This window comes from Pseudophryne corroboree, chromosome 4 (genome assembly GCF_028390025.1).
Source record: "Pseudophryne corroboree isolate aPseCor3 chromosome 4, aPseCor3.hap2, whole genome shotgun sequence".
Classification (NCBI taxonomy): Eukaryota; Metazoa; Chordata; class Amphibia; order Anura; family Myobatrachidae; genus Pseudophryne; species Pseudophryne corroboree.
In genome coordinates this window covers 583,863,199-583,888,082 of record NC_086447.1, presented here as the reverse complement: position 1 = coordinate 583,888,082, position 24,884 = coordinate 583,863,199, and the positions used below count along the sequence as shown (strand labels likewise).

Below are 24,884 nucleotides of genomic sequence, written 5' to 3'. Positions count from 1 at the left end.
CTCCGAGACAGGATTGTCTCGAGGAACAAATCTGGGGAAGGGTACAGAAAAATATCTGCTGCTTTGAAGGTCTCAATGTGCACAGTGGCCTCCATCATCCGTAAATGGAAGAAGTTCGGAACCACCAGGACTCTTCCTAGAGCTGGCCAGCCGTCCAAACTGAGCGATCAGGGGAGAAGGGCCCTAGTCAGGGAGGTAAGAAAGAACCCGATGGTCACTCAGTCAGAGCTACAGCATTCCCCTGTGGAGAGAGGAGAACCTCCCAGAAGGACAACCATCTCTGCAGCAATCCACCAGACCTGTATGGTAGAGAGGCCAGAAACCACTCCTTAGTAAAAAATCACATGACAGCCCGCCTGGAGTTTGCCAAAATGCACCTGAAGGACTCTCAGAACATGAGAAACAAAATTCTCTGGTCTGATGAGACGATTGAACTCTTTGGCGTGAATGCCAGGTGTCATGTTTGAAGGAAACCAGGCACTGCTCATCACCAGGCCAATACCATCCCTACAGTGAAGCATGGTGGTGGCAGCATTATGCTGTGGGGATGTTTTTCAGGAACTGGGAGACTAGTCAGGATAGAGGGAAAGATAAATGCCGCACGCTTCCGATCCTGCAAAGAGGAATGGGGGAAACTGGCTAAAGATAGGTGTGCCAAGCGTGTGGCATCATATTCAAAAAGACTTGAGGCTGTAATTGCTGCCAATGGTGCATCAACAAAGTATTGAGCAAAGGCTATGAATACTTATGTACATGTGATTTCTTAGTTTTTTATTTGTAATAAATTAGCAAAAATCTCAAAAAACACTTTTTTCACGTTGTCATTATGGGGTTTTGTGTGTAGAATTTTGAGGGAAAAAATTAATTTATTCCAGTTTGGAATAAGGCTGTAAAATAACAAAATGTGGAAAAAATGAAGTGCTGTGAATACTTTCCGGATGCACTGTAAATAGTAATATCTGGTTCGGACCAGGCCAGCTGAATGCACATGCCTGCCTGTTGGGCTGCCATTGGCCGTCAGGTAAAGATAATGTGGAGTAGTAGTTCATAACCTACTATCGGCTGACACCATCTGATGATTTTGTTAGCATACCTCCCAGCTTTTCATTCCAGTGATGAAGGACTTGCCGCGACGTAGGCGTGCCCACGTGAAAAGGGGGTGTGGCCTCTGAACGAGTGGGTGTGGTCTAGTGCAGCGACATCCTGTTTTCATTAATTTGGGGGCGTGCCCAGCACACCCTGAGCAGCTGGGTAGCCCCAGCTAACCCTCCCCGCACTGATTGATGCTGTGCACAGGCGCACGGCATCTATTCAGTGATCACTGGCTGCTTTGCAGAGCACAGGTGATCACTGACTCTCCCAATCTGCCCCCCCCCCCCCAGCCCGCGGGACACTGCGACTCATGGGAGGGACGGCGGAACGGTGTCCAATTAGCTAGGCTGCGTAGGCAGAGGGCTACCCTAAATGCCACAGTGCATTTCGCTGTTTGCAGGGGGCTGGATCCGGCATGCGGGGCAGACTTGCCCTGTGCTGGGCGTCAGAGTAATGGATCATAGATGTGCAATCTTTTCGCACATCTATGATCTATGCTGAATTAGGCCCAATGTGCAATTAAGTTTGTACACTTACCAAGATGGACCTTGCCATGGAAAAATGCCATGGCTGGTGCATCATAGCACTTCGTATACTGATTCAGACTCAGTCTCACACTGATATACAAGTGTAGCATATCATATTAATCAGATCAGTCTCCCGATGCATCCTAGTGGCATTGCATTGTGACTAAAATGGAGTTTTCAGATAAAAAGATGTGGGAAAAAAAACATGCCAGATGCTGGAAGTCACATGGGACATGTTGCACAGAGAGTGGCAGTTTGGCGCAACTGCATCAATAATGTATAAGGATAGGTGCTCCTTTGATTAGAAAGAGGAATTGCCATAATTTGCTCAGCTGATCTATTTGCACTTCTCTGTATCTGAATCTATATTTGTATGCTAATGTCGGCTTTTATTCACGTATTGAGGCATGTTGATATGTTACAAATTAAGGAAAGTTAGTTTACACGCTGCACTACTATGCGGGCGTCCCAGCCGACCAAACATCGGAAGCCCCATGCCTTAGTATTCGGACTTACAATAATACAGTCAAAAGAGCTTGAAACATTGTGTATCAAAACGAACCCACCTTTTTTCCAGGTATTGCGTTTAGACACAATTTACATACATTTTAGATACATTACAGTAACATCACATTCACAAGCGCTCCATTCCATTTGCTACGTTACAAATTGTGTCATTTTATCCTTAATTATATTGTAAACATAGTAGGAAATGTAAGTTGTAGTCGTAGTTGCATAAATAGCTAGCAAACATTGTAATCAGTACATTTTACCATGCTCATTACCCACCTGGTGATTCAGTTACCACTGCATATTTATATTTTGTTCTTATTGTAAAAAAAAAAAAAAGAGACTCTTGTTGGGGGCACGTTTATAGATAAATGTGTGTTTTAAGATATAACTTTTAATAAATAATCCAATAAAATATGGTATTAACAAGTCTCAATGCTATGAGTTGTGACTTACTTCCGGGTCCCTGGGAAACACATGGGAATCTCATTCCTAGCACCGCTGCATACTTCCCTGTCTAGCTGCCTCCAGAAATACAGGTACCATACACAACTTATTTCTAAATGGAACGCAGGGGTGTACTGGGTGAATTTTGTCTCTGCACTGTCACATGACTACAGAGACCATCTAACTCTCATACAGAACCTCCAGTGACCACTGTAACTATTTTTCGTACTATCCAGTGGGTGATGTCAAATAGCAGAAGTGGATGAGACGATACAGTATCCCTCTATGTTACAATCAAAAATGCAATCAGGGTTTACAGAAATAGATGTTTTAAGAAAAAATGATTCACTACTCATAAAGACTTGTTATTACAATATTTTATCAAATTATTTATTCAACGTTAGATTTCAAAACACACATTTATCTAAAAGCGTGTCCCCAAAAAGGGTCCGAGCACCACCAATGTCATGAGTAACTAACATTCTGCTAGATACAGAATATTGAGTATTTCTTCTATGGTTGGTTTGACTTATATTCATCTTTCATCATATGTATACTCTCTAGTATATTTGTTGTCAATTCCTGTGCAGGATCTCACCTCTTATTTTGGATTCTATTAGCACAGCATTGTAACTAAATGTGCCCAAGATATACAAATTGTCACACTTTTACTAAATGTATATACATTAGCCAGAGCCGGTCCTAACCAATATGATGCCCTAGGCAAGATTTTGGCTGGTGCCCACTAGCACCACCACTGGTTTCGCCTCTGACCTTGCACCTCTTTCCCAGCACCATCACCCCTCACCCATAGCAGTCCTTATTTTGGTGTTTGTACCCCCTATATTTTAAATAGGAACAGTTCGCACATTTGGCGCTCAGCCCAAAAAGGGGTTTGTTTTTGCTGGCAAGGGGCATGGCCACACAATAGTAACCCCAATTCCAATTACGCCACACAGTACTGCAACTTTATTCACATTTGATCATGCGATAGTGTCCATAATTCATATTACATCCCACAGTAGTATCACTTTACCTTATAAACGTTACTCCTCACAGTAGTGCCCCTTATTCACATTACATCACACTGAATTGCTCCTTATTCACATTACACCATACCCTATTGCTCTTTATTCACATTAGACGACACAGTAGTGCCCTTTCTATACGCAATGCCACATAGTAGAGCACTTTATACACATAATGCCACAGAGTAATGCCCCTTACACATATGAGACACATAATTAATGTCCTTATAAACATAATGCGCCTTACACATTATGACAACTTTTATTAATGCCCTTTTACACATAATGTCCCTTACGCATATGCCGCACATTATTAATGCCCTTATACACATAATGACACACATAGTGCCCCTTACACATATGTTGCACATTATTAATGCATTTTTACATGACACACATAATGCTCCTTACACATATTCCGAACACTACTGCACAACCAACCCACCCGCACACAGCACTCACACTTCCACTAACACTGTGACCTCTGCCTCTGCTTGGATACAGATGTATCCTCATAAATCTTGCCTCAATGCTAACGTCGGGCACCTTTTTTATGAAAATGCATCTTATTTGCATTGCTATGTGGCTAGGATGCACAAGCAGCTTCTGCTGATTAAAATGATATGCAGCATGCCTATATACTGTATGAGACTGTGGCTGTATCTGCATATGAAATGCTACACACAGAATATAGGCATGCCACATATCGTTTTAATCAGCAGAAGCTGCTGATGTCCCTAGGCATATCAAATGCCCTAGGCAATTGCCTAGGTTGCCTATGCCTGACTCTGACATTAGCTGTGTCCCCAGGATGTCCCCATTGTGAAATACAATTATGACAATACAGTTAATTCCTGAAGCTGAATTTATTAGTTTTGTGTATACACACATATATCATGTCTAATGGATGGTGATTCCATTACTGACTGATTTATTAAGGATAACTTACACAAGATAGCACCTAAGCTATTTGGACTTATTTTATCATATTACAGTGGAAATTCTCCTTGGTCTGTCTCAGACCATAGGAAAACCCACTGTATAGACAGAAGTGCTTTTGCAGCACAGCTCCGTAATAAGCAAGTCAGCATGTTTTTTTCTTTCATCAAGCCAAGGACCGTGACTTCCATTCCAACATTAAACAGATGAATCATTGTCCAAGACTGTGACTAAACAAGATAAATAGAAGGAAAACGCATGCAGCATTCTTTACCTGTCTGCAGCATATCCCAAAGTCAGAGCCCCTATTAAAAATCCAAGGTTGAGAGACGCTTGTGTCAAGTCAAGTTTCCAGGCATCTGCGCATACGAGGTGGTACTATTGGGAAACAAAGCATATAATCATTATTTATGTTGTCTGAGAACATGAGAGAAGGAAATCAATTGTATGGTAAATAGTATATACTCAATGTACAGCTCTATGCCCGCTACATGTGTACCCATACCAATGAGCAACAGTTAAGCGATGAGCTGTAAAAATGAATAAACTAATCACTTGCCTGATTTGGTTGCATCACATGTGACCATGCCAGGCTGGGTTTTTCCTATAACGGTCGCATCTGAGGAGCTATTCTTCCAACCACTGAGCCCCACTTGCCTATGTCACCCCCCCGCAACCCAGCCTCCTCCTTCCAGCCAGGCTGCAAGGAGGGTGACTTTAAGAGAACCACCCACCTGCAGGTAAGGGTGAGCTAGGGCTCTTCATGCTGAGCGTGTGTGTCACCAGTATTGGCACATGTAAGCTCACCAGTCCCGGCCAGTCTGGGGGTAGAGGACACCTGCAGCTACTATAAGCTGGCTGGAGAGATCTGGGGTGTGGCCAGTGCGGGGTGTGTGTGGGGTGAGCACAGAACCCCGCCCCGCCACCAGAGTGCAGTATATATAAAGCAGATGAGCTGGTGAACCCCCATCATTTGCAGCCCCAGCAATGACCCTTCCTCCTCCCGATCACCACACTGCTCACCCCACACAGGTTCTCCGCTCTGAGCGCTGTGGGACCGCCTGGTAGTTCCTGCATCCGTTTTCTAGTTACTGCTGCTACATGTTGCTGAGTCCCAGGATGGCAATCAAACTGGGGTTCCAGCATAGTATATGTAGAAGGGGGTGCAGAGTATGCGGTATATGGCAGAAACAGCATATGTAGGTGGGGGACTATATGGAGGGGTATGGGGTGTAGTGTTTATATAGGGGCAATATATGGTGGGGGATGCAGTGTAGATAGGTTTTGTACGTGTGTCCGTGTCCCGAACAGAGCACTGTCAGGCACACTCTGGTGGCTGCCGGTGGCACTACAGAGGTGAGTAGCAGCATTAGCCATATATATATCATATCAAGTTAAGAACAGTTCATGTACCAAACAAAACACGGCACTCCAGGACTAGATACTGTAGATATATATTCCAAAAAACATCACATGAAGTTACCCATGACAAATGGGATAGAATACATCATGGTGTTGGACATGTTGGCACATGTCAATTTCACATAAACTAAAGTTCAGCACAAGCAGTGCATCTATGCAGCATTTCAGGACATGCAAGTGTCAATAAGGCAAGACAGAATAACTGTAATAACATATTCGGTCTTTCTTTATTGGCACTTGCATGTCCTGACGAAGGGTCCCGCCGCGGTCCCGAAATGCCACAATAGCCACATATACGCACACAGCCACACACATAAATAGCCACACACACATAGCCACATATACACACAAACACAGCCAAACACACACATAGCTACATATAAACACATAGCCACATATACGCACCATGGGCAACTTCTCCACTGGCTCACTTCTCCACTCTTTTCACTGCTTAGTACATTTTCCCCTAAGAGACTGTTATCCCTCTCATCCCTGAGGAAGTTGGAAATGGTGAAACCTGTTTTTGATACTCTCAGTATGAAACACAGAACTTTGGCCCTTATTTATCAATGAGTGATACATTTCACTTTGAGTGATAAATTGCACCAGCCAATCAGCTCCTATGACAGTTAAGAGCGGATTGGCTGGTGAAATGTATCACTCACAGTGAAATAAGGGCATAAGTTTGATTAACTATACTTGTTCAGGTCTACAACCAGTGTCAGATAAGCAAGTGGTAATATTTTTAGAATACGTATTGTGATGATAGTTACATAAATACTTTTTAACAAAATACTACATTATCATCTCTATTGGTTGTGTGCAGTCCACAGTGCCATAACAGGGCACCTGTAAATACAGCATTGTCCATAGAGTACTCAGGATGCTCAAGAGAGCTGCAGAGACTGTAGCAGAGGCAGAACTCTGGGAGGCAACAGAGTCATCTGCCGCCGGGCTCCTGCTCTGAAGGGGGGCACCTATTCTCCCATTCTATGACACCATTGAATTAAGTTAATTGATAGCTGTCACTGTCTTTTCAGTGGCCGACTTCCTCACTGGTCCCTGCACCTTACAAATCACACCCTCTTTATTACACTGAATATACACATTTTACAAGTATCACACCCAGGATTAGAAACCACAACCTATTACACTGGAAGCAGACACATTACTGATGAAGCTGTTTGCTCCTGTATAGGAAATATTAGAAATTTTTACTATATGAAGATAATTCTCTGACAATTACACATAACTTCATATAGTTAGAATTCTCATGCTTCCTCTACAGGAGCAAATAACTCCATCAGTAAAGTGTCTGCTGTTAGTGTAACAGGTCATGGGTTCTAAACCTGGGTATGACTGCTAAGAAATGTGTGATTTAAAATAAAAGACAATTATATGTATAAATACAGTATATACATTTCTTTCAGAACACTCTACACACACACACACACACACACACACACACACACACACACACACACACATATACTCACACATACATACTTATATTTATCTTAATATAGGAAATAGGGGGGCACCAATATTTATCTTGCCTCCGGGCAACTGTGGTGAACTTACGCCACTGGACTGTAGGGTGCCTGTCTGGAGCATTTTCAGCAGGGATCCTGGCGAATAGCACCCTGCTAGCCAAATGCAGGGACCGTGGGGCAGTGATGGTGCTGTCCACAGAGCCCTGCTCTCAGGGCTGCCATCAGAAATTGTGAAGCCCGGGGCTGTCAAAATAAGCATGGTTTCAACCAAATGCGCTCACCTACCTACACACACGTTGCTCCCATCCTCATAGCATACCTCCCAACAGTCCCGATTTTCGAGGGACAGTCCCGTTTTTTGGGACTGCCCCACCCGCGGGCTGCAGTGTCCCGTGGGGGGGGGGCAGTTGGAGGCTCCTGTCAGTGACTGGAATTTGGCTCGATACTCACCGCGTGAGGAAAAAGGCTTGTAGCCTTGGAGATAAATGTATTAAAAGTCGATATGGTGGGGAAGTGGTTTCAGCACACGCTATGTGCATTGTTACCACTTCTCCCCCATGTATTACAGCAGCGGTGCTTGCTCAGTTATAACACCCCTGTCTATATCAGCACTTCTATCTAAAAGATAGCACGCCAATATGCAGGGCAATTTACCAACAGTGAGCAGCGCTGACCGTTCCAACACCTGTATGGGCAGGTGTCGATGCCCATACACCACAGCCAGGGACAGCGACATCCCCAGCCACGGCAGCTGCTGGATCCGGGTTGCGGGAGAGATCTAGCGTCAGTAGTGAGATCTCGAGCATGCCCAGAGTTGCCGGCCGGGGGGAGACACAGGGGGGCGCTGGGACATGCAGAGTAAACACATGAACTGTACATACAGTGATGCTGGTAAGAGCTGCTGATAGTGGGAGGGCAGACATCACAAGAAGGATGATTTAACGTTCTCCCACATTAGCATGAGCAGGTGTCATACATTTTTCCGATGTGTGGTTCTACTTCACCGCGATCCAGTGGTAAGGCGGGTCCACACACATAACGGACGAAACAGGAACATTAATACATTACTCATTGTACTTTTATGCCTGGAGCTATTAAATTGCAAGCCCTTCTCCTTGTGCAGTAAATCTGGGACTAGTGCATATTAAGCCATAGACACAACTTACTTTAACCACTTGCCTGACATGGTCGATTCAGATGCAACGATGCCTGCAAGTGCTTTATCTGACCTGGTCACACAGGATGCGACCAGTCAGATAAACAATGCTAGCAGTGGCAGGGAAGGGAATCTTCCCTCCGCTGCTGCTGCCAGTGGGACCCTCTGCCTCCCTGCACCCTCCCCTACTGATTGCCGTGCTGCCAATCATTGCTGATCAGTCAGCACGGCAGGATTCCCCCACTCCAGCGGCTGCAGACAATAGCAACCACTGGGGAAGTGTAAATTAACCCCCACAAACTCTCCTGTGTACCTGGAGGCTGTCCCGGCTTTAACAAAAAATAAAAAAAATAAAAAAATGTTTATATATTTTTTTTAAACTAAAATCATTTTGGATAGGGTTAAATTCATCTTCTTCACCTAATTCACTCATAAAAAAAAAACGACAATTTCGGGGCGGTTTTTAGGGGGGGAAATGGCTGCTCTATGTAAAAAAAAACACCTGGAGGATATTGGCATTGGCACACTTCAGTATACTTGAATTAGGTATGGACACAAGGATGATGATGGGCAGCATGTTGGCACAGTGGTTAGTCCTACTGACTCACAGTGACTGCACCATGGGTTCCAATCAGACTACTATCTGTGTGCAGTTTGTATGATATTCCCAGGTTTCTGTGCATATTCCCTGGGTGATTCAGTTTCCTCTCGCACACCTTACGTTGGAGTGTGGTAGATAAATGAGACTGTAAGCTCCACTGGTTCAGAGACAGGTGTGATTGGCTACATCATCTCAGTTGTACGTATGCTTGTGCTATATAAATAAGACAAACAAGTGTAAATGTGTCTTTAAAAAGGATCTTTTAAATAAAACAAAATATTGACAAAAAGAGGGAGAAGAGCAATTGGAGAAACAACAACCTGTTAACCACTGTATTTACAAATAGTGTTAGGGACACCAAGGGCAAGTAAAGAAAACCAGAAAAGTGACAAATCGCTAATGTGAAGCTTAAATGGAGCCCGGATACTGGGTTACACGGATACATGCTACTTGTGCCAAGGGAAGACATCTGGTTAGGAAAGAAACTGGGCTGCCATCCCAGTATGACCCAAGTAGCAGGTGAATGCTGGACAAATGATCTCACAGGAAGATGTACTATGTACAGAGACAAGATACCAGACTACTAGAAACACCTGTTATATCATAAGCAGATCTTAAGTTGATTTATGCATTGCAAATTAATCTCTAGTGTTCTTCCAAATGCATACTACAAAACATACTGTAGTTAAAGCATTTGAAAAGTACTAACATATGGGACATATATTATAGATTTATTCTTTAGGTGGTTTTTCCACTGAAAACAGGAAACAAGGCAATAATTCTTCAGTAAAACTGCATGCTTACTACTTACAATGCCTATATCTAACCCTTATATTGCTGACCTTTCTGTTGAATCCACAAACACAAAATCCTCATCACTAAAAGGTTCTGTTTCCTGCACAAGCCACATTCAAACCATAGGTCCCAAGAATCATTCCCCCCTATAGTATACTCCTCATAATAAAGGATCAGAAAGTGCTTGACATACATTTTGAGAAGGAGCCTCAACAAAGTCTGACAGTTAAAAGAGAAAAAGGGTGTCTCCTAACTTCTAATATTCTGGAGGTAGGGATGTATGCAAACATACTGTACAACTCCAATATCTGGGAGCTAAAAATGTGTGTATGTCTTTGAAATAGACTGTAAAGGCCCACACACACTGGGCGATTTTGAGCTGAAAGCAGGTCACTTTTGGTGTTGTGAGCTGCTTTAAGCTCAAAGCCGTCCAGTGTGTATGCCCAAACGATGAGCGGTGAGCGCTGATGCGCGGTCCCGCTTCATCACTGGCGGCCGCCGTTCATCTACTGGTATTACTGACAAAAGACTAACACAATTAAATACACATATGATAAATGTTGACAGAGATATAGCCAAATGGAAAACAGGTCCTACCGATGTTAGAATACTAGCCACAGGTGTAATAATGCAAGGTTCTCCTGGTAATTCACTCAGTCAAAAAGGTCCATTGATGGCTGCTGGCACTGGAGGGCAACGCCAACGCGTTTCGGGACACCCTGGTCCCTTTTTCAAGGCTGTATGTCCTCCTTGTCGTCCTTTTAAACTGTCCACTGATGGTTTAACCCTAATTGCGCATCCAATCGCGGCACTTCTTGCCCGGTGTCTACCGAAACCGGAAGTGAAGTCCATTTGCATTCCACCCATCGGCCGAAAGTGGAGATTATATGGCTGTACTGGTGTCCAGTATCCTTTGTTTTATTTGCTCTTTACAAAACTATCGCATACAAGCATATATAACATAAAAAAGGTCAAATATGCAGGAAATGTGGAGGATGGTTTTTTTTTAGTGTGGCTAAATAACAAGGCTCTACTTGTAAAAAAAGAAACCATACTGCGTGAGTTAAAAGGGAGTGGGAAGACATTGACCTTGGACTATCCCAAAATGGTTTTTAAAGTTTCACCCCTGTAGCTCAGATAGTTTGCTGTCACAAAGCATTCTATGAAGTTTTGTTTTTCCTGTGCATCATAAAAATGCTTTGTTCAAACGAAGAACAATGTGTTAACTTTTAGCTAACTGAACAAAATGCCCACTGAATCTTTCTGTATGCGAACCAAGGCTTACATGGCAGATTCACCTTTTGCATGTTCCCACATACAGTTACCTATACTCTCAGGGAAACACCTGAGATATTATTCAGTGGTATTCCAGAGACGGATACCAGAGTACCTACTTAATATTGTGGAATTTATCGTTATTTCTATCTTCTAAACTATTTCGTACTAACACACCTGTGCTCAGGTACCACCCTTTCCCCTTAGGGCAGATTGTATGTCATGCGCACGTGTGTCTGAGTGGCACAAAAGATGTGTTCATGGTCCGTGAGGATGTCGAAGATGATGAATGTTCTGGAAGGCCTTACAAAAAAAGCGAGAAAACTGTTGGAACTGACTCGACTCAGCATCCAAATGACAGCAGATATGGTAAACATCAACAAAGAAATTTTTATGCTAGTTTTGCAACAAAATCGTAACATGAAATATTTTTTTTTGCTAAGATAGTTCCAGGGCTTTACTGCTGAGCAGCTAGAAAATCAAAAGCAAATTTGTACAGACTTTTTTTTAATAAATTCAAGCATATTTGCATTTTTAGATAGTTATTAGCTGTGATGAAACATGGATCTTCCAGTATGACAAAATGCCAGTACATACACTGGAAAACACCATCATCACCAGCAAGGGCTTGTTACCTGTCTGGCCGAGGGGTCTGCACAATTCTTCTCCCTGCTCTCCCAGTGATTGATGACTGATGTCACTGGGAGGCGGGGCTTAGGTCTGGTGGCAGTGGGGGGGGGGGGGGGAGAAGGTTAACTCAGAAACTGCTAAATAGGCTGGCTTCTATGGACTGCATCAGCTGCAGCCTGTCACAACTGAGGGCCTGAGCTGACGGGAGGCAGCCTCAGTTGTAGGGGCTGAGATGTACCGGAACCTGGGAGGTTGTATCAGACCCCTGGACATGTAAGTAACATAAATAATAACTGCCCGAAGGCGTGACCACGACAACTTGGATAAAAGTCAATGATGTTTATTATGACAACTCCGCAACACAGCAGCAGTAAAAGAAAACGTAAAAGTCAGCAAAGAATAAATACAATTCCTGGGTACTACAGGATGGCAGGAGCCACAGGGCACTGGTAGTGTGAGATAGTTCTTATGATCTTCTAGATGGAAAGTCCTTACCAGGCCCGACTGTAGCAATGGAGATAACCCAGGATTGTGCCAGCTGGTGTTCCAGGAAAAGCTGGGTTGCTGAAGATAAAACAGCTGCTGTGGATACTGGCTGGAACCAGACTGTTGTTAGCACGGAGTGGATACTGGCTGGAACCAGTTAAATAATAAATGAACTTGGGAGCGATGAAATATGAACTGAAATGTAGAACTTGAGAGCGGAGAAATAATAATACCGGTGGAGAGTGGTAAAGTGTAGAAAGGACACCGGCCCTTTAAGGGAAGCTGTACTCTGCTGGAAGCTGAGCTGGAAGCAGGTAATGTTGTAGCTGGAAACAGATGAATCCACAATGGATTGGAGAGTCAGGCTACACCGCAGGTGGAATGCTGGTGCGGGTCTCTATGGTGGAAGTCTTGAGACAGGAGCTGGAACCTGGAAGACAATCACAGGAGAGAGACAAACAGGAACTAGGTTTGACAACCAAAGCACTGACGCCTTCCTTGCTCAGGCACAGTGTATTTATACCTGCAGCAAGGAAGGGATTGGCTAGGCAATTATGCAGATTATCAATACTGAGAACAGATTGGTGGAAATGATCAGCTGACAGAATCCAAGATGGCTGCGCCCATGCAGACACTTGGAGGGAAGTTTGGTTTGTAATCCATGTGGTAATGAAAACAGTAATGGCGGCGCCGGCCACCGGAGACAGGAGGCGCCAGGCTGACAGATGCACATCCAACCACGCGGACACAGCGGAGGCCGCGGCTGACGTAATTGCCACTCAGACACTCTGCATGCAGAAGTTCAGGGACGGCGGCGGAGGCCGCGGGAGACACCATGCCAGGTGTAATATGGCGTTTACTGTGACAGCGTCCCAGAGTGACAGGAGAGGATACAGGAATGTACACATCAGGATAACAGATGGGATCCGGTCCTGGAGCGCTGAGCCAGCCTTAGGAGGCATCTGATGGGTAAGAAATGGCGTCCAGATACCCGGATCGTGACAGCACCCCCCCCTTTAGGAGTGGCCCCAGGACACTTCTTTGGCTTTTGAGGAAACTTGGAATGGAATCTACGGACCAAGGCAGGAGCATGGACATCAGAAGCATTGGTCCATGAACGTTCCTCAGGACCATAACCCTTCCAGTCAATAAGATATTGTAGTTGACCGTAACGGTGACGTGAGTCCAGGATCTTGGCCACTTCATACTCAACGCCTCGTTGAGTTTGGACTTTCGGAGTTGGAGGAAGTGAGGAATGAAACCGATTCAAGATCAGCGGTTTCAACAGGGAAACATGGAATGTCCTGGGTATTTTTAAGAAGGGAGGCAACTGGAGTCTGTAAGCAACAGGATTGATGACTTGTTCAATCTTGAAAGGACCGATATAGCGAGGTGCAAACTTCATACTGGGAACTCTTAACCTCAAATTCTTCGTGGATAACCATACCCGATCACCCACCTTGAGAGCAGGAACTGCTCGACGCTTCTTATCCGCAAACTTCTTGTACCTGAATGATGCCTTGAGCAGAGCTGATCGTACGCTCTTCCAGATATTGGCAAACTGATGCAAGGTGATATCCACTGCGGGAACAGAAGTTGCTGGAAGCGGTTGGAACTCAGGGACTTTAGGGTGGAATCCAAAGTTAGTGAAGAATGGTGTTGAAGCAGATGAAGAATGATACTGGTTGTTATGACAGAACTCGGCCCAGGGAAGTAATTGAACCCAGTCATCTTGAGAGGAGGACACATAGATGCGGAGGAAGGCCTCCAAGTCCTGATTCACCCTCTCGGTTTGACCATTGGTCTGAGGATGGTAAGCCGTGGAAAACTTTAGCTTGACTTGGAGGACTTGACATAAACTTCGCCAGAATTTGGCTGTGAATTGAACTCCTCGATCAGAGATAATTTCTTCAGGAAGACCGTGGAGTCGGAAGATCTCTTGTATGAATACTTGAGCCAACTTGGAAGCTGACGGAAGACCGGTGAGAGGAATGAAGTGTGCCATCTTGGTGAACCGGTCAACTACCACCCAGATGGTATTGAACTTGTTGCACATGGGTAAGTCTGTAATGAAATCCATCGACAAGTGGGTCCATGGTCGACGGGGAACGGATAGTGGAACCAGTTGCCCCGCAGGCGACTGGCGGGATACTTTATGTTGGGCACACTTTGGGCAAGATGCAATAAACTCCAAGACGTCCTTTTTCAGAGTTGGCCACCAATAGGACCTAGAGATAAACTCCAGGGTTTTTTGGATACCTGTATGTCCGGCAAAACGGGAAGCATGGGCCCAATGCATGAGCTTCTTCCTTAGCATCGGCTTCACAAAACTTTTCCCTGATGGGGGCGTAGAGTCCATCCCTACTGTGGAGAATGCCAACGGACTTATAATAGGATGCTTGTCTGAAGACTCTGACTCATTTTCTTGCTCCCATGAGCGGGAAAGGGCATCGGCCTTGCGATTCTGAGAGCCCGGACAGAACTGGAGTTTAAAGTCGAACCTGGAAAAGAAAAGTGCCCATCTGGCCTGACGAGGGTTGAGACATTGTGCGCCTTTCAAATATAGAAGGTTCTTGTGGTCTGTAAGGATGGTGATTGAATGAGAAGCTCCCTCCAACAGATATCTCCACTCCTCTAGAGCGAGCTTGATGGCTAGCAACTCCTGGTCGCCAATGGCATAGTTGCGCTCCGCTGGGGAGAACTTCCGTGAGAAGAAACTGCAAGGATGTAAATGGCCATCTTTAGCCCTCTGAGATAACACCGCTCCTACTCCAACGGAGGAGGCATCCACCTCTAGGATGAAAGGAGAGTCGATGTCAGGCTGTTTCAGGACAGGCGCAGAGATGAACCTCTGTTTTAAAAGATGAAAAGCTTGCATGGCTTCTTCAGACCACTTGGACGGGTTAGCACCCTTCTTGGTGAAAGCAGTAATAGGCGCCACAATGGTGGAAAAGTCTCGTATAAACTTTCGGTAATAATTGGCGAACCCTAAGAACCTCTGGACCCCTTTGAGGGTTAAGGGTACCGGCCAATTTTGAATTGCTTGTAGTTTCTCAGGATCCATCTCTAGTCCGGAACCGGACACAATGTACCCTAGAAACGGAATGGACTTGACTTCAAAGACGCATTTCTCTAATTTGCAATAGAGATGATTGACACGGAGACGGGACAGAACCTCCTTTACCCAAAAACGATGTTCCTCTAAATTGTTGGCAAAAATGAGGATATCATCTAGATAGACCACGACATGACGGTATAGAATGTCTCTGAAGATCTCATTGACGAAATGCTGGAAGACAGCTGGAGCATTGCTCAATCCGAAGGGCATGACGAGGTACTCATAATGTCCGTCACGGGTGTTAAATGCGGTCTTCCACTCGTCACCCTCACGAATCCGGATGAGATTGTATGCACCTCGCAAGTCCAGCTTTGTAAAGATGGTAGCTCCGCTAACTCTGTCAAAGAGCTCAGTAATCAGGGGTAAAGGATAACGGTTCTTGATGGTAATGTCGTTCAAACCTCTGTAGTCGATGCACGGCCGCAGACCACCATCTTTCTTTTTTACAAAAAAGAAGCCTGCGACGGCTGGAGAAGAAGAAGGTCGAATGAACCCCTTTGCTAGGTTCTCTTTAATATATTCCTCCATAGAATGCGTCTCAGGCAGAGACAACGGATAAGTTCGGCCTCGAGGTGGAACCTTCCCTGGAACGAGATCAATCGGACAGTCCCATTCTCTATGAGGAGGAAGGATATCAGCAGAAGCTTTACTGAACACATCCGTGAAATCTTGATATGGAGGAGGTGGAACATCAGACGACCTGGGGGAGGAAGAACAGACAGGCAATACTTTAAACAAACATGTCTCAGCACAGGAGGAACCCCATGCCAGGATTTGCGTAGTCGTCCAATCAATTGTAGGATTGTGAAGACGGAGCCATGGAAGGCCCAGGACCACAGGATGTGTGGCTCTTGGAATCACTAAAAAAGAAATAAGTTCGGAATGAAGAACTCCCACTCTCAGACGAACTGGTAGAGTCCTTAAAGAAATAACTGCATCAAAAATTTTGCTGCAATCCACGGCAGTTAAAGAAATGGACGAAGGAAGTCTCTCGGTGGGTAGGGACCACCGTTTAACATAGGCTTCGGTAATAAAGTTCCCAGCTGCTCCGGAATCAAGGAGGGCAATGACGTTCCGATAACGTTGAGCAACTTGAAGCGAGACTGGGAGATTACAATCTTGAGAAGATGGAGAGGAGATCATTACTCCTAGCCGGCCCTCTCCTTGGCGAGCTAGGATTTGGAGTTTCCCGGACGTTTGGGACAGGCATTAATGGTGTGAGACGGAGCTGCACAATAGAGACAGAGAAACTCGGAGAGACGTCTTCGGCGCTCAGCAGGAGTTAAACGGGAACGGCCAAGTTGCATGGGCTCATCTTTAGATGGTGACAGTTGACGAGGAGGAGGAGCAGAAGATTTTGGAGCAGATGATCTTCCACGCTCAGTTGCTCTCTCTCTGAAACGTAAATCAACTTTCGTGCAGAGTGAGATTAGCTCATCTAACTTAGAAGGTAAGTCTCTGGTAGCTAACTCATCTTTAATACGCTCAGATAAGCCATGCCAGAATGCAGCATACAGGGCCTCGTCGTTCCATGCCAGTTCGGACGCCAGGATCTGGAACTGTATCAGATATTGTCCTACAGTACGTGACCCCTGGCGTAAACGGAGAATCTCGGATGAAGCTGAGGTTACCCGGCCTGGCTCGTCGAAGATGCGCCTGAATGTTGACACGAAGGCAGTGTAGGAAGATAGCAGGGTGTCGGACCTCTCCCATAACGGTGATGCCCAATCAAGGGCTGAGCCACTGAGAAGAGAAATAATGTAGGCAATTTTTGTACGGTCACTGGGAAAATTGCCAGGTTGTAGCTCAAACTGAATCTCACACTGGTTGAGAAATCCCCTGCAGAATCTTGGAGATCCGTCAAATTTTGCTGGCGTTGGAAGATGAAGACATGGAGCAGAAATGGGTAAGGTGGGTGGGGTTATAGCTGGAGTCACTGTGGTTGACGCACCAGACGCGCCTGATCCACGGAGAGTTGTCTGAATCCCATCCAGCCGAGTAGAGAGATCCTGGAGACAGCGGATGATGTGGCCCTGTGCAGCCTCCTGATGTTCTAGTCGGGCTGCCAGTTCTTGCATCGGCCTGGCCGCTTGATCCTGGTCTCCGGCTGGATTCATTAGGTCAGTGCTTACTGTCACAACTGAGGGCCTGAGCTGACGGGAGGCAGCCTCAGTTGTAGGGGCTGAGATGTACCGGAACCTGGGAGGTTGTATCAGACCCCTGGACATGTAAGTAACATAAATAATAACTGCCCGAAGGCGTGACCACGACAACTTGGATAAAAGTCAATGATGTTTATTATGACAACTCCGCAACACAGCAGCAGTAAAAGAAAACGTAAAAGTCAGCAAAGAATAAATACAATTCCTGGGTACTACAGGATGGCAGGAGCCACAGGGCACTGGTAGTGTGAGATAGTTCTTATGATCTTCTAGATGGAAAGTCCTTACCAGGCCCGACTGTAGCAATGGAGATAACCCAGGATTGTGCCAGCTGGTGTTCCAGGAAAAGCTGGGTTGCTGAAGATAAAACAGCTGCTGTGGATACTGGCTGGAACCAGACTGTTGTTAGCACGGAGTGGATACTGGCTGGAACCAGTTAAATAATAAATGAACTTGGGAGCGATGAAATATGAACTGAAATGTAGAACTTGAGAGCGGAGAAATAATAATAACGGTGGAGAGTGGTAAAGTGTAGAAAGGACACCGGCCCTTTAAGGGAAGCTGTACTCTGCTGGAAGCTGAGCTGGAAGCAGGTAATGTTGTAGCTGGAAACAGATGAATCCACAATGGATTGGAGAGTCAGGCTACACCGCAGGTGGAATGCTGGTGCGGGTCTCTATGGTGGAAGTCTTGAGACAGGAGCTGGAACCTGGAAGACAATCACAGGAGAGAGACAAACAGGAACTAGGTTTGACAACCAAAGCACTGACGCCTTCCTTGCTCAGGCACAGTGTATTTATACCTGCAGCAAGGAAGGGATTGGCTAGGCAATTATGCAGATTATCAATACTGAGAACAGATTGGTGGAAATGATCAGCTGACAGAATCCAAGATGGCTGCGCCCATGCAGACACTTGGAGGGAAGTTTGGTTTGTAATCCATGTGGTAATGAAAACAGTAATGGCGGCGCCGGCCACCGGAGACAGGAGGCGCCAGGCTGACAGATGCACATCCAACCACGCGGACACAGCGGAGGCCGCGGCTGACGTAATTGCCACTCAGACACTCTGCATGCAGAAGTTCAGGGACGGCGGCGGAGGCCGCGGGAGACGCCATGCCAGGTGTAATATGGCGTTTACTGTGACAGCGTCCCAGAGTGACAGGAGAGGATACAGGAATGTACACATCAGGATAACAGATGGGATCCGGTCCTGGAGCACTGAGCCAGCCTTAGGAGGCATCTGATGGGTAAGAAATGGCGTCCAGATACCCGGATCGTGACACAGCCCCACAAAAGCCAGTTTGGTCTAACGTTACAGTAGGGAAGTGTCTTCCAATGTGTTGCGTTCTCTCTGCTATTTCAGTCTGGACTGGCAGTCCCAGGGGAAGAAAACACCTCACTGCCTGTCTGTCTGTGATTATCAGTGAGTGCTTCCTATTGCAAATCACTGCCACTGCTAGGCAGTCCCTGCAAGTGAAAGATTTTACTGTGGGGGGGTGGTGGTGGGGGGGGGGGCTGCATTCCTGCATCCCCTAGGTATATTCTGCCACTGATCATCACCAAGAATGAAGAAAGCATGTCACAGCAAATCCAAATTCAAAGCAATGTTAACAGACTGCAGTGCTAGAACACCCTCCATATTCGTCAAACCTAGCACCGTGTGACTTCTTTCTTTTCCCTAAAATCAAATCTGTACTCAAGGGAACCCGTTTTGCATCAGTTACTGCGGTAAAGAAGAAAATGTCAGAGCTGACAGAAAATGAGCTACAGCATGGCTTTGACCAATGGAAAATAAGAATACAGCGGTGTGTGGATGCAAAAGGGAATACATAGAAGAGGAACATAGGGGGTAATTCCAAGTTGATCGTAGCAGGAAATTTTTTAGCAGTTGGGCAAAACCATGTGCACTGCAGGGGGGGCAGATATAACATGTGCAGAGAGAGATAGATTTGGGTGTGGTGAGTTCAATCTGCAATCTAAATTGCAGTGTAAAAATAAAGCAGCCAGTATTTACCCTGCACAGAAACAAAATAATCCACCCAAATCTAACTCTCTCTGCAAATGTTATATCTGCCCCCCTGCAGTGCACATGGTTTTGCCCAACTGCTAAAACTTTTCCTGCTGCGATCAACTTGGAATTACCCCCCTAGTTAAAATGTTCTTAATATAATTAAACGTAAATTATACCATCAGACTCGTTATTTAGTAACCACACCTCATATAGCTTTATTCACTGTGTGTGGTATGTTCAGGCTTATTTAATAGACACTTGTCACATACACACAGTGGAGACATTCATTTTTTGTGAGCTGCACAAATAATTTGAACACATTGTACGTTCCAAAAATGCAGTAGAAAGCTGGACTCTGATTTGATGTTATTACCTTTTTACGTGACCAGATGTCCCAGAGCCCACACACACAGAGGGGCACCCACACAGGGTCAGCGTTACTCTGCAATTGCTGAGAACATGTGGCCAGAGGCACCTGTTCCCGGACAGAGGTTTCCGCGGCTATTCTGAATGCAGAGACAGTGCTGCAGTGCATACAGCTTGCCTGAATGCAGACCTCGGTAATGGCGACCAGTGAGTTGCTGGCAGAGCGCAGAGGGGAGAGAGGTTGACCGGCCCGGAGAACTGGCACGGCACCCAGAACTCGGATCACTAAGATGAGACAAGTCAAGCTGGGAGGGTGAGTGAGCACTGCTTGATTGCCACCAAGTGACACAGCATTGGGTGGGCAGGCCCCCAGGTACCATCCAGTCAGGAATCTCTCGGCTTAGGCTTCTTAATTATCAATGCGCCACAGCTGGCCAAGGACACCTCTGGTTTCCGCAGCATCCAACACACAGCAGCTGTTCATGTCCTGCAGCGTCACACACCTGATGATGATGGGCTGACAACGCAACGATTCCTGAGCAGACTAAAAGAGGAGGCGGGTGCCGGGCAGATGTGAGAACAGGAAGAAGATGGGGGCCGTCATTTGGTATGTACAAGTAAACTTCTGGGGGCCAGGGGATATATGGGGAAGGGGAGCACAACTGAGCATACTAAGTTGGCGAGGGGGGGGCCATGTGGCACAATCACTCAACAGCCCCGTCCCTCCCTGCCCACTGTAACTAGCGTCATAGACAGGGAAGCCGGTTACTTGCACCTTGCCCAGACTATGTGGGCGTGTGTTGTAAGACTTTCAGGCACAGTCTCCTCCCTGCCTCCGCAGCTCACTCAGTGAAGTGATGATTAGTATCCACACTACACAGCTAACTGCGGCCACACACGATGTCACAGGCTGGCACACAGTGAATGACAGCAACCATGCGACAGCCAGAGCCAGCCGCCGGGGGAGCACGTGCAGAGGAAACTTTTGCTGGCTGAATTTCTCCTGCAAAAGCATTTTCTGCAAATGCACAGCTATTCGATAACGGGAACCATTGATGGTATAGGATAACATAATTTCTAACCATCGATGGTTCCAGCTAAAACACCCATCGATGGCAACTATCGATGGGTGTGATACCGATGGTCATCCCTACGCTGGGCTTCCTCAGGTCCACCCGCAACAGCCTCTTTTAGTTTCACTTTCATTTTTTGGTTGTACACATGTTGCTTACATTTGCCAGCATCTGGGTCCTAAATTCCTCCTACTCAGTGCTATGAAAGTCATTCCTAATAATCAAGAAAAATAAGTCTCAGTTAAAGAGATTTGACAGTCTCACGGAGAGAGGTTTTTTGGCGCATAAGTGCAGGGACCTCACAATTAGTCCCAGTAATAGGTTTCCTACTTATCCAGGTTCGACTGTATATTACTTTTAAATTATATAAAAATCCTTACACACATATCCTACCAGCTTCTCTCATTCAGATCTCTGCATATATTGGAAGGCTAAAGCTCAAGTATCACATACTGTAACAGGTGTACGGGAAAAACGTCAAACCAGTAACAGCTTACTATTCACTCATGTCTCATGTTACTCTCCAAGCATAACATACGCAATACTAAAGGTATGCTGGCTCTGAGATATGTTCTAGCTGCCTGTGTGTTCAGTTTTGTACGTACATTACAAGCTTAGTAATTATATTAGATATACGCTTTCTGTGTGCTCAAATCTCACAGTACAGCAAAGCTTCCATAACAAATGGCAAATCTCTGCATTGATATAGATTGGTGTGGTTCAAAAAAATCTACAGTAAAAAACAGTCAATAGGTCGACTTACAAAGGTTGACATGCAAAAAGTCAACTGTGTCAAAAGGTCGACATGGAAAAGGTAGACAGTAGAAAAGGTCGACAGGTCCAAAAGTTTAACAAGAAAATGGTTAACACAAGTTATTGTTTTTTGTGTCATTTTGTATATTTTACCATATCTGAGCCAAATTAGTGGAAACATGAACCCTTGCGTGCTCGCTTTGCTGGCCACACTTCTGGCAGGTTACTATTCCCAATCATAGTCCACTTGGATGGTAAACATAGGCGTTGCAACAGAGGGAGGCAATGGGGTGGTTTTACAGTTAATACAGGTAGTGTCAGGACGGAGATAAAATCCTTTCTGTTTCCTCCCACCACACAGCCCTTCTCCACCTGCCTCCAGGACCCTACCTCCCCTGTACAAAGCTCCTATCCCTACAGTGTGTGGCTACTTATTGTGGGCTCACCCCTCCTCTGGGACCATCGCAAAGTGATGACGTTAGCCATTGTAGTCTATGGGCTCCACAAATTGATTTTCTGCATTGCTCTTCATGGAGTATTCATAAAGACCATTGCATCATTCAGTCTCCCAGCAACTCACCCCTCTGTACATGTTGCCCCCTCAATTCTACACTCCCCTCTTATTAGCACTCATGAGCTTTTTACTTCCCTATACTCATTGACAATAACATCTACAACCTCTCACCATAAAAAACTTTCACAAACCTCTGACACCCACATTTATCTCTCTCTTCTGCTTCTGATAGCAGGTGACATTTCACCAAATCCAGGACCCAGCCACTTGCATCACTCACATTCACCTGATTCACAGCAACATAGAAACCTCATAAACATCACATGTCTTCCATCACCCTCCAGATCACTAAAATGTGCCTTATGGAATGCACGCTCTGTTTGTAACAAATTAACATCCATCCATGACCTCTTCATATCCAACAACATCAATCTGCTGGCTATAACAGAAACCTGGCTCACACAATCTGACACAGCCTCCCCTGCAGCACTGGCACATGGTGGTCTCCACTTTACACACACCTCCAGACCCGATAACCATAAAGGAGGAGGAGTTGGACTTTTACTTTCCCAATCTTTTGCATATACTGTTCTACCACAGGTTCCATCACTCACATTTACATCATTTGAAGTACATTCCATTAGGGTTTACTCTCCTTTCTCTCTGCGTGTTGCAGCTATCTACCGCCCACCTGGGCATCCAAAAAATTTTTGGAAGATTTTTCTGCCTGGCTCCCTCACTTCCTATTCTCTGACATCTCCACCATTATCATGGGTGATTTTAATATTGCTATTGATTGTCCAAAATCTGCTGCGCATGCCTCCAAACTACTCTCTCTAACCTCCTCTCTTGGCCTCTCCCAATGGACTGACTCCTCTACTCATCAGGCGGGCCACTGCCTTGATCTAGTATTCACCAGACTATGCTCCGTCTCTGAACTCACTAACACTCTTTTCCCCTCTCAGATCACAACCTTATCACCTGCATGCTCTCCTCTGTTAATTCAAACCCTGTGTTGCGGAAGTCCTCCAATCTTCCTCAAACCCGCAGAAATATTAACACAATTAATCTTCAAGAACTTTCCACTTCACTCCAACAACTGCTTTCACCTATTTCTGCATTCACCTCTCCTGAGATGGCTGTATCACACCTTAATGAGACTCTAGAACTAGCCCTTGATGAAGTGGCTCCAGCTACCCATCACACTCCACGTAGGCCTAGATGTCAACCATGGCACTCCAAATTAACAAGACAACTACAAAAACTCAAACGAAAACTTGAACGTCAGTGGCGTAAATCTCGTATTTCAAGTGACTTCCTCACATATAAGACTGTCTACCATTCTTATAAAAATGCCCTGGACACTGCCAAACAAACATATTTCCAAACTCTTATCTCTGCTCAAGCCTCTAACCCCAAACGACTCTTTAATACATTTAAATCACTTCTGAATCCTCCCGCACCTACCCCACCAGCCACTATCAAGGCACAGGATCTTGCTTCCTACTTCAAGGAGAAGATTGATAAGATCCGAGATGAAATGGTATGCTCTTCGGCAGCCAGTGACCTGCTCCGTTCTTTACCTGAACCCTCTGGCACTCTTTCTTCATTTGATCCCACAAATGAAGATGAAGTATCATCACTCTTCTCATCCTGCTTCTCTACTACCTCTCCTCTTGATCCTTTACCCTCACAAATAAGTAAAGCTCTGTCTCTGGTGCTCATCCCTACCTTAACTAACATCTGTAATCTCTCTCTCTCTACTGGTATTTTTCCTTCACTCTTCAAGCATGCAGTGATTACTCCCATTTTAAAGAAACAAAATTCTGACCCTAATGCTCTCTCAAACTACCGCCCTATCTCTCAGCTCCCTTGTCTCTCTAAGCTACTTGAGAGACATGCCTACACTCGACTCCCACACTTTCTTAACTCATACACTTTGTTGGACTCACTTCAGTCAGGCTTCCGTTCCCAACATTCCACAGAGACAGTACTGACTAAAGTGGTTAATGATATGGTCACTACGAAGTCTAAAGGCCACTACTCACTACTTATTCTTCTAGATCTATCTGCTGCATTTGACACTGTAGACCACTCTCTTCTCATACAGACACTACAATCCCTAGGTCTTAAAGACACAGCCCTTTCTTGGTTCCTATCGTACCTATCTAATCGCTCCTTCAGTGTTCGCTTCTCTGAATCTACCTCCTCTTCGCTACCTCTTTCAGTTGGAGTACCGCAAGGCTCAGTCTTGGGTCCTCTGCTTTTCTCTATCTATACCTCATCTCTTGGTAAACTAATCAGCTCTTTTGGTTTTCAGTATCATCTGTACGCAGATGATACTCAAATCTACCTATCCTCCCCTGATTTGTCTCTATCTGTACTGGACCGTGTCACTGAATGCCTTTCTGCCATCTCATCCTGGATGACATCTCGCCACCTCAAACTTAATATTTCAAAGACATAGTTAATTATATTTCCACCG

The 24,884-nt window shown here is 45.4% G+C and overlaps 1 protein-coding gene across 1 annotated transcript in view; it reads right to left on the bottom strand.

The window, feature by feature from the left end:
• Positions 1 to 24,884, bottom strand: part of SLC22A3 (solute carrier family 22 member 3) — a 429,357-nt gene that overhangs the window by 251,352 nt on the left and 153,121 nt on the right. Inside the window, exon 2 of the mRNA XM_063917520.1 lies at positions 4,818 to 4,921. Within this exon, the coding sequence (XP_063773590.1) occupies positions 4,818 to 4,921 (104 nt within the window). The remainder of the gene's footprint in view (positions 1 to 4,817; positions 4,922 to 24,884) is intronic.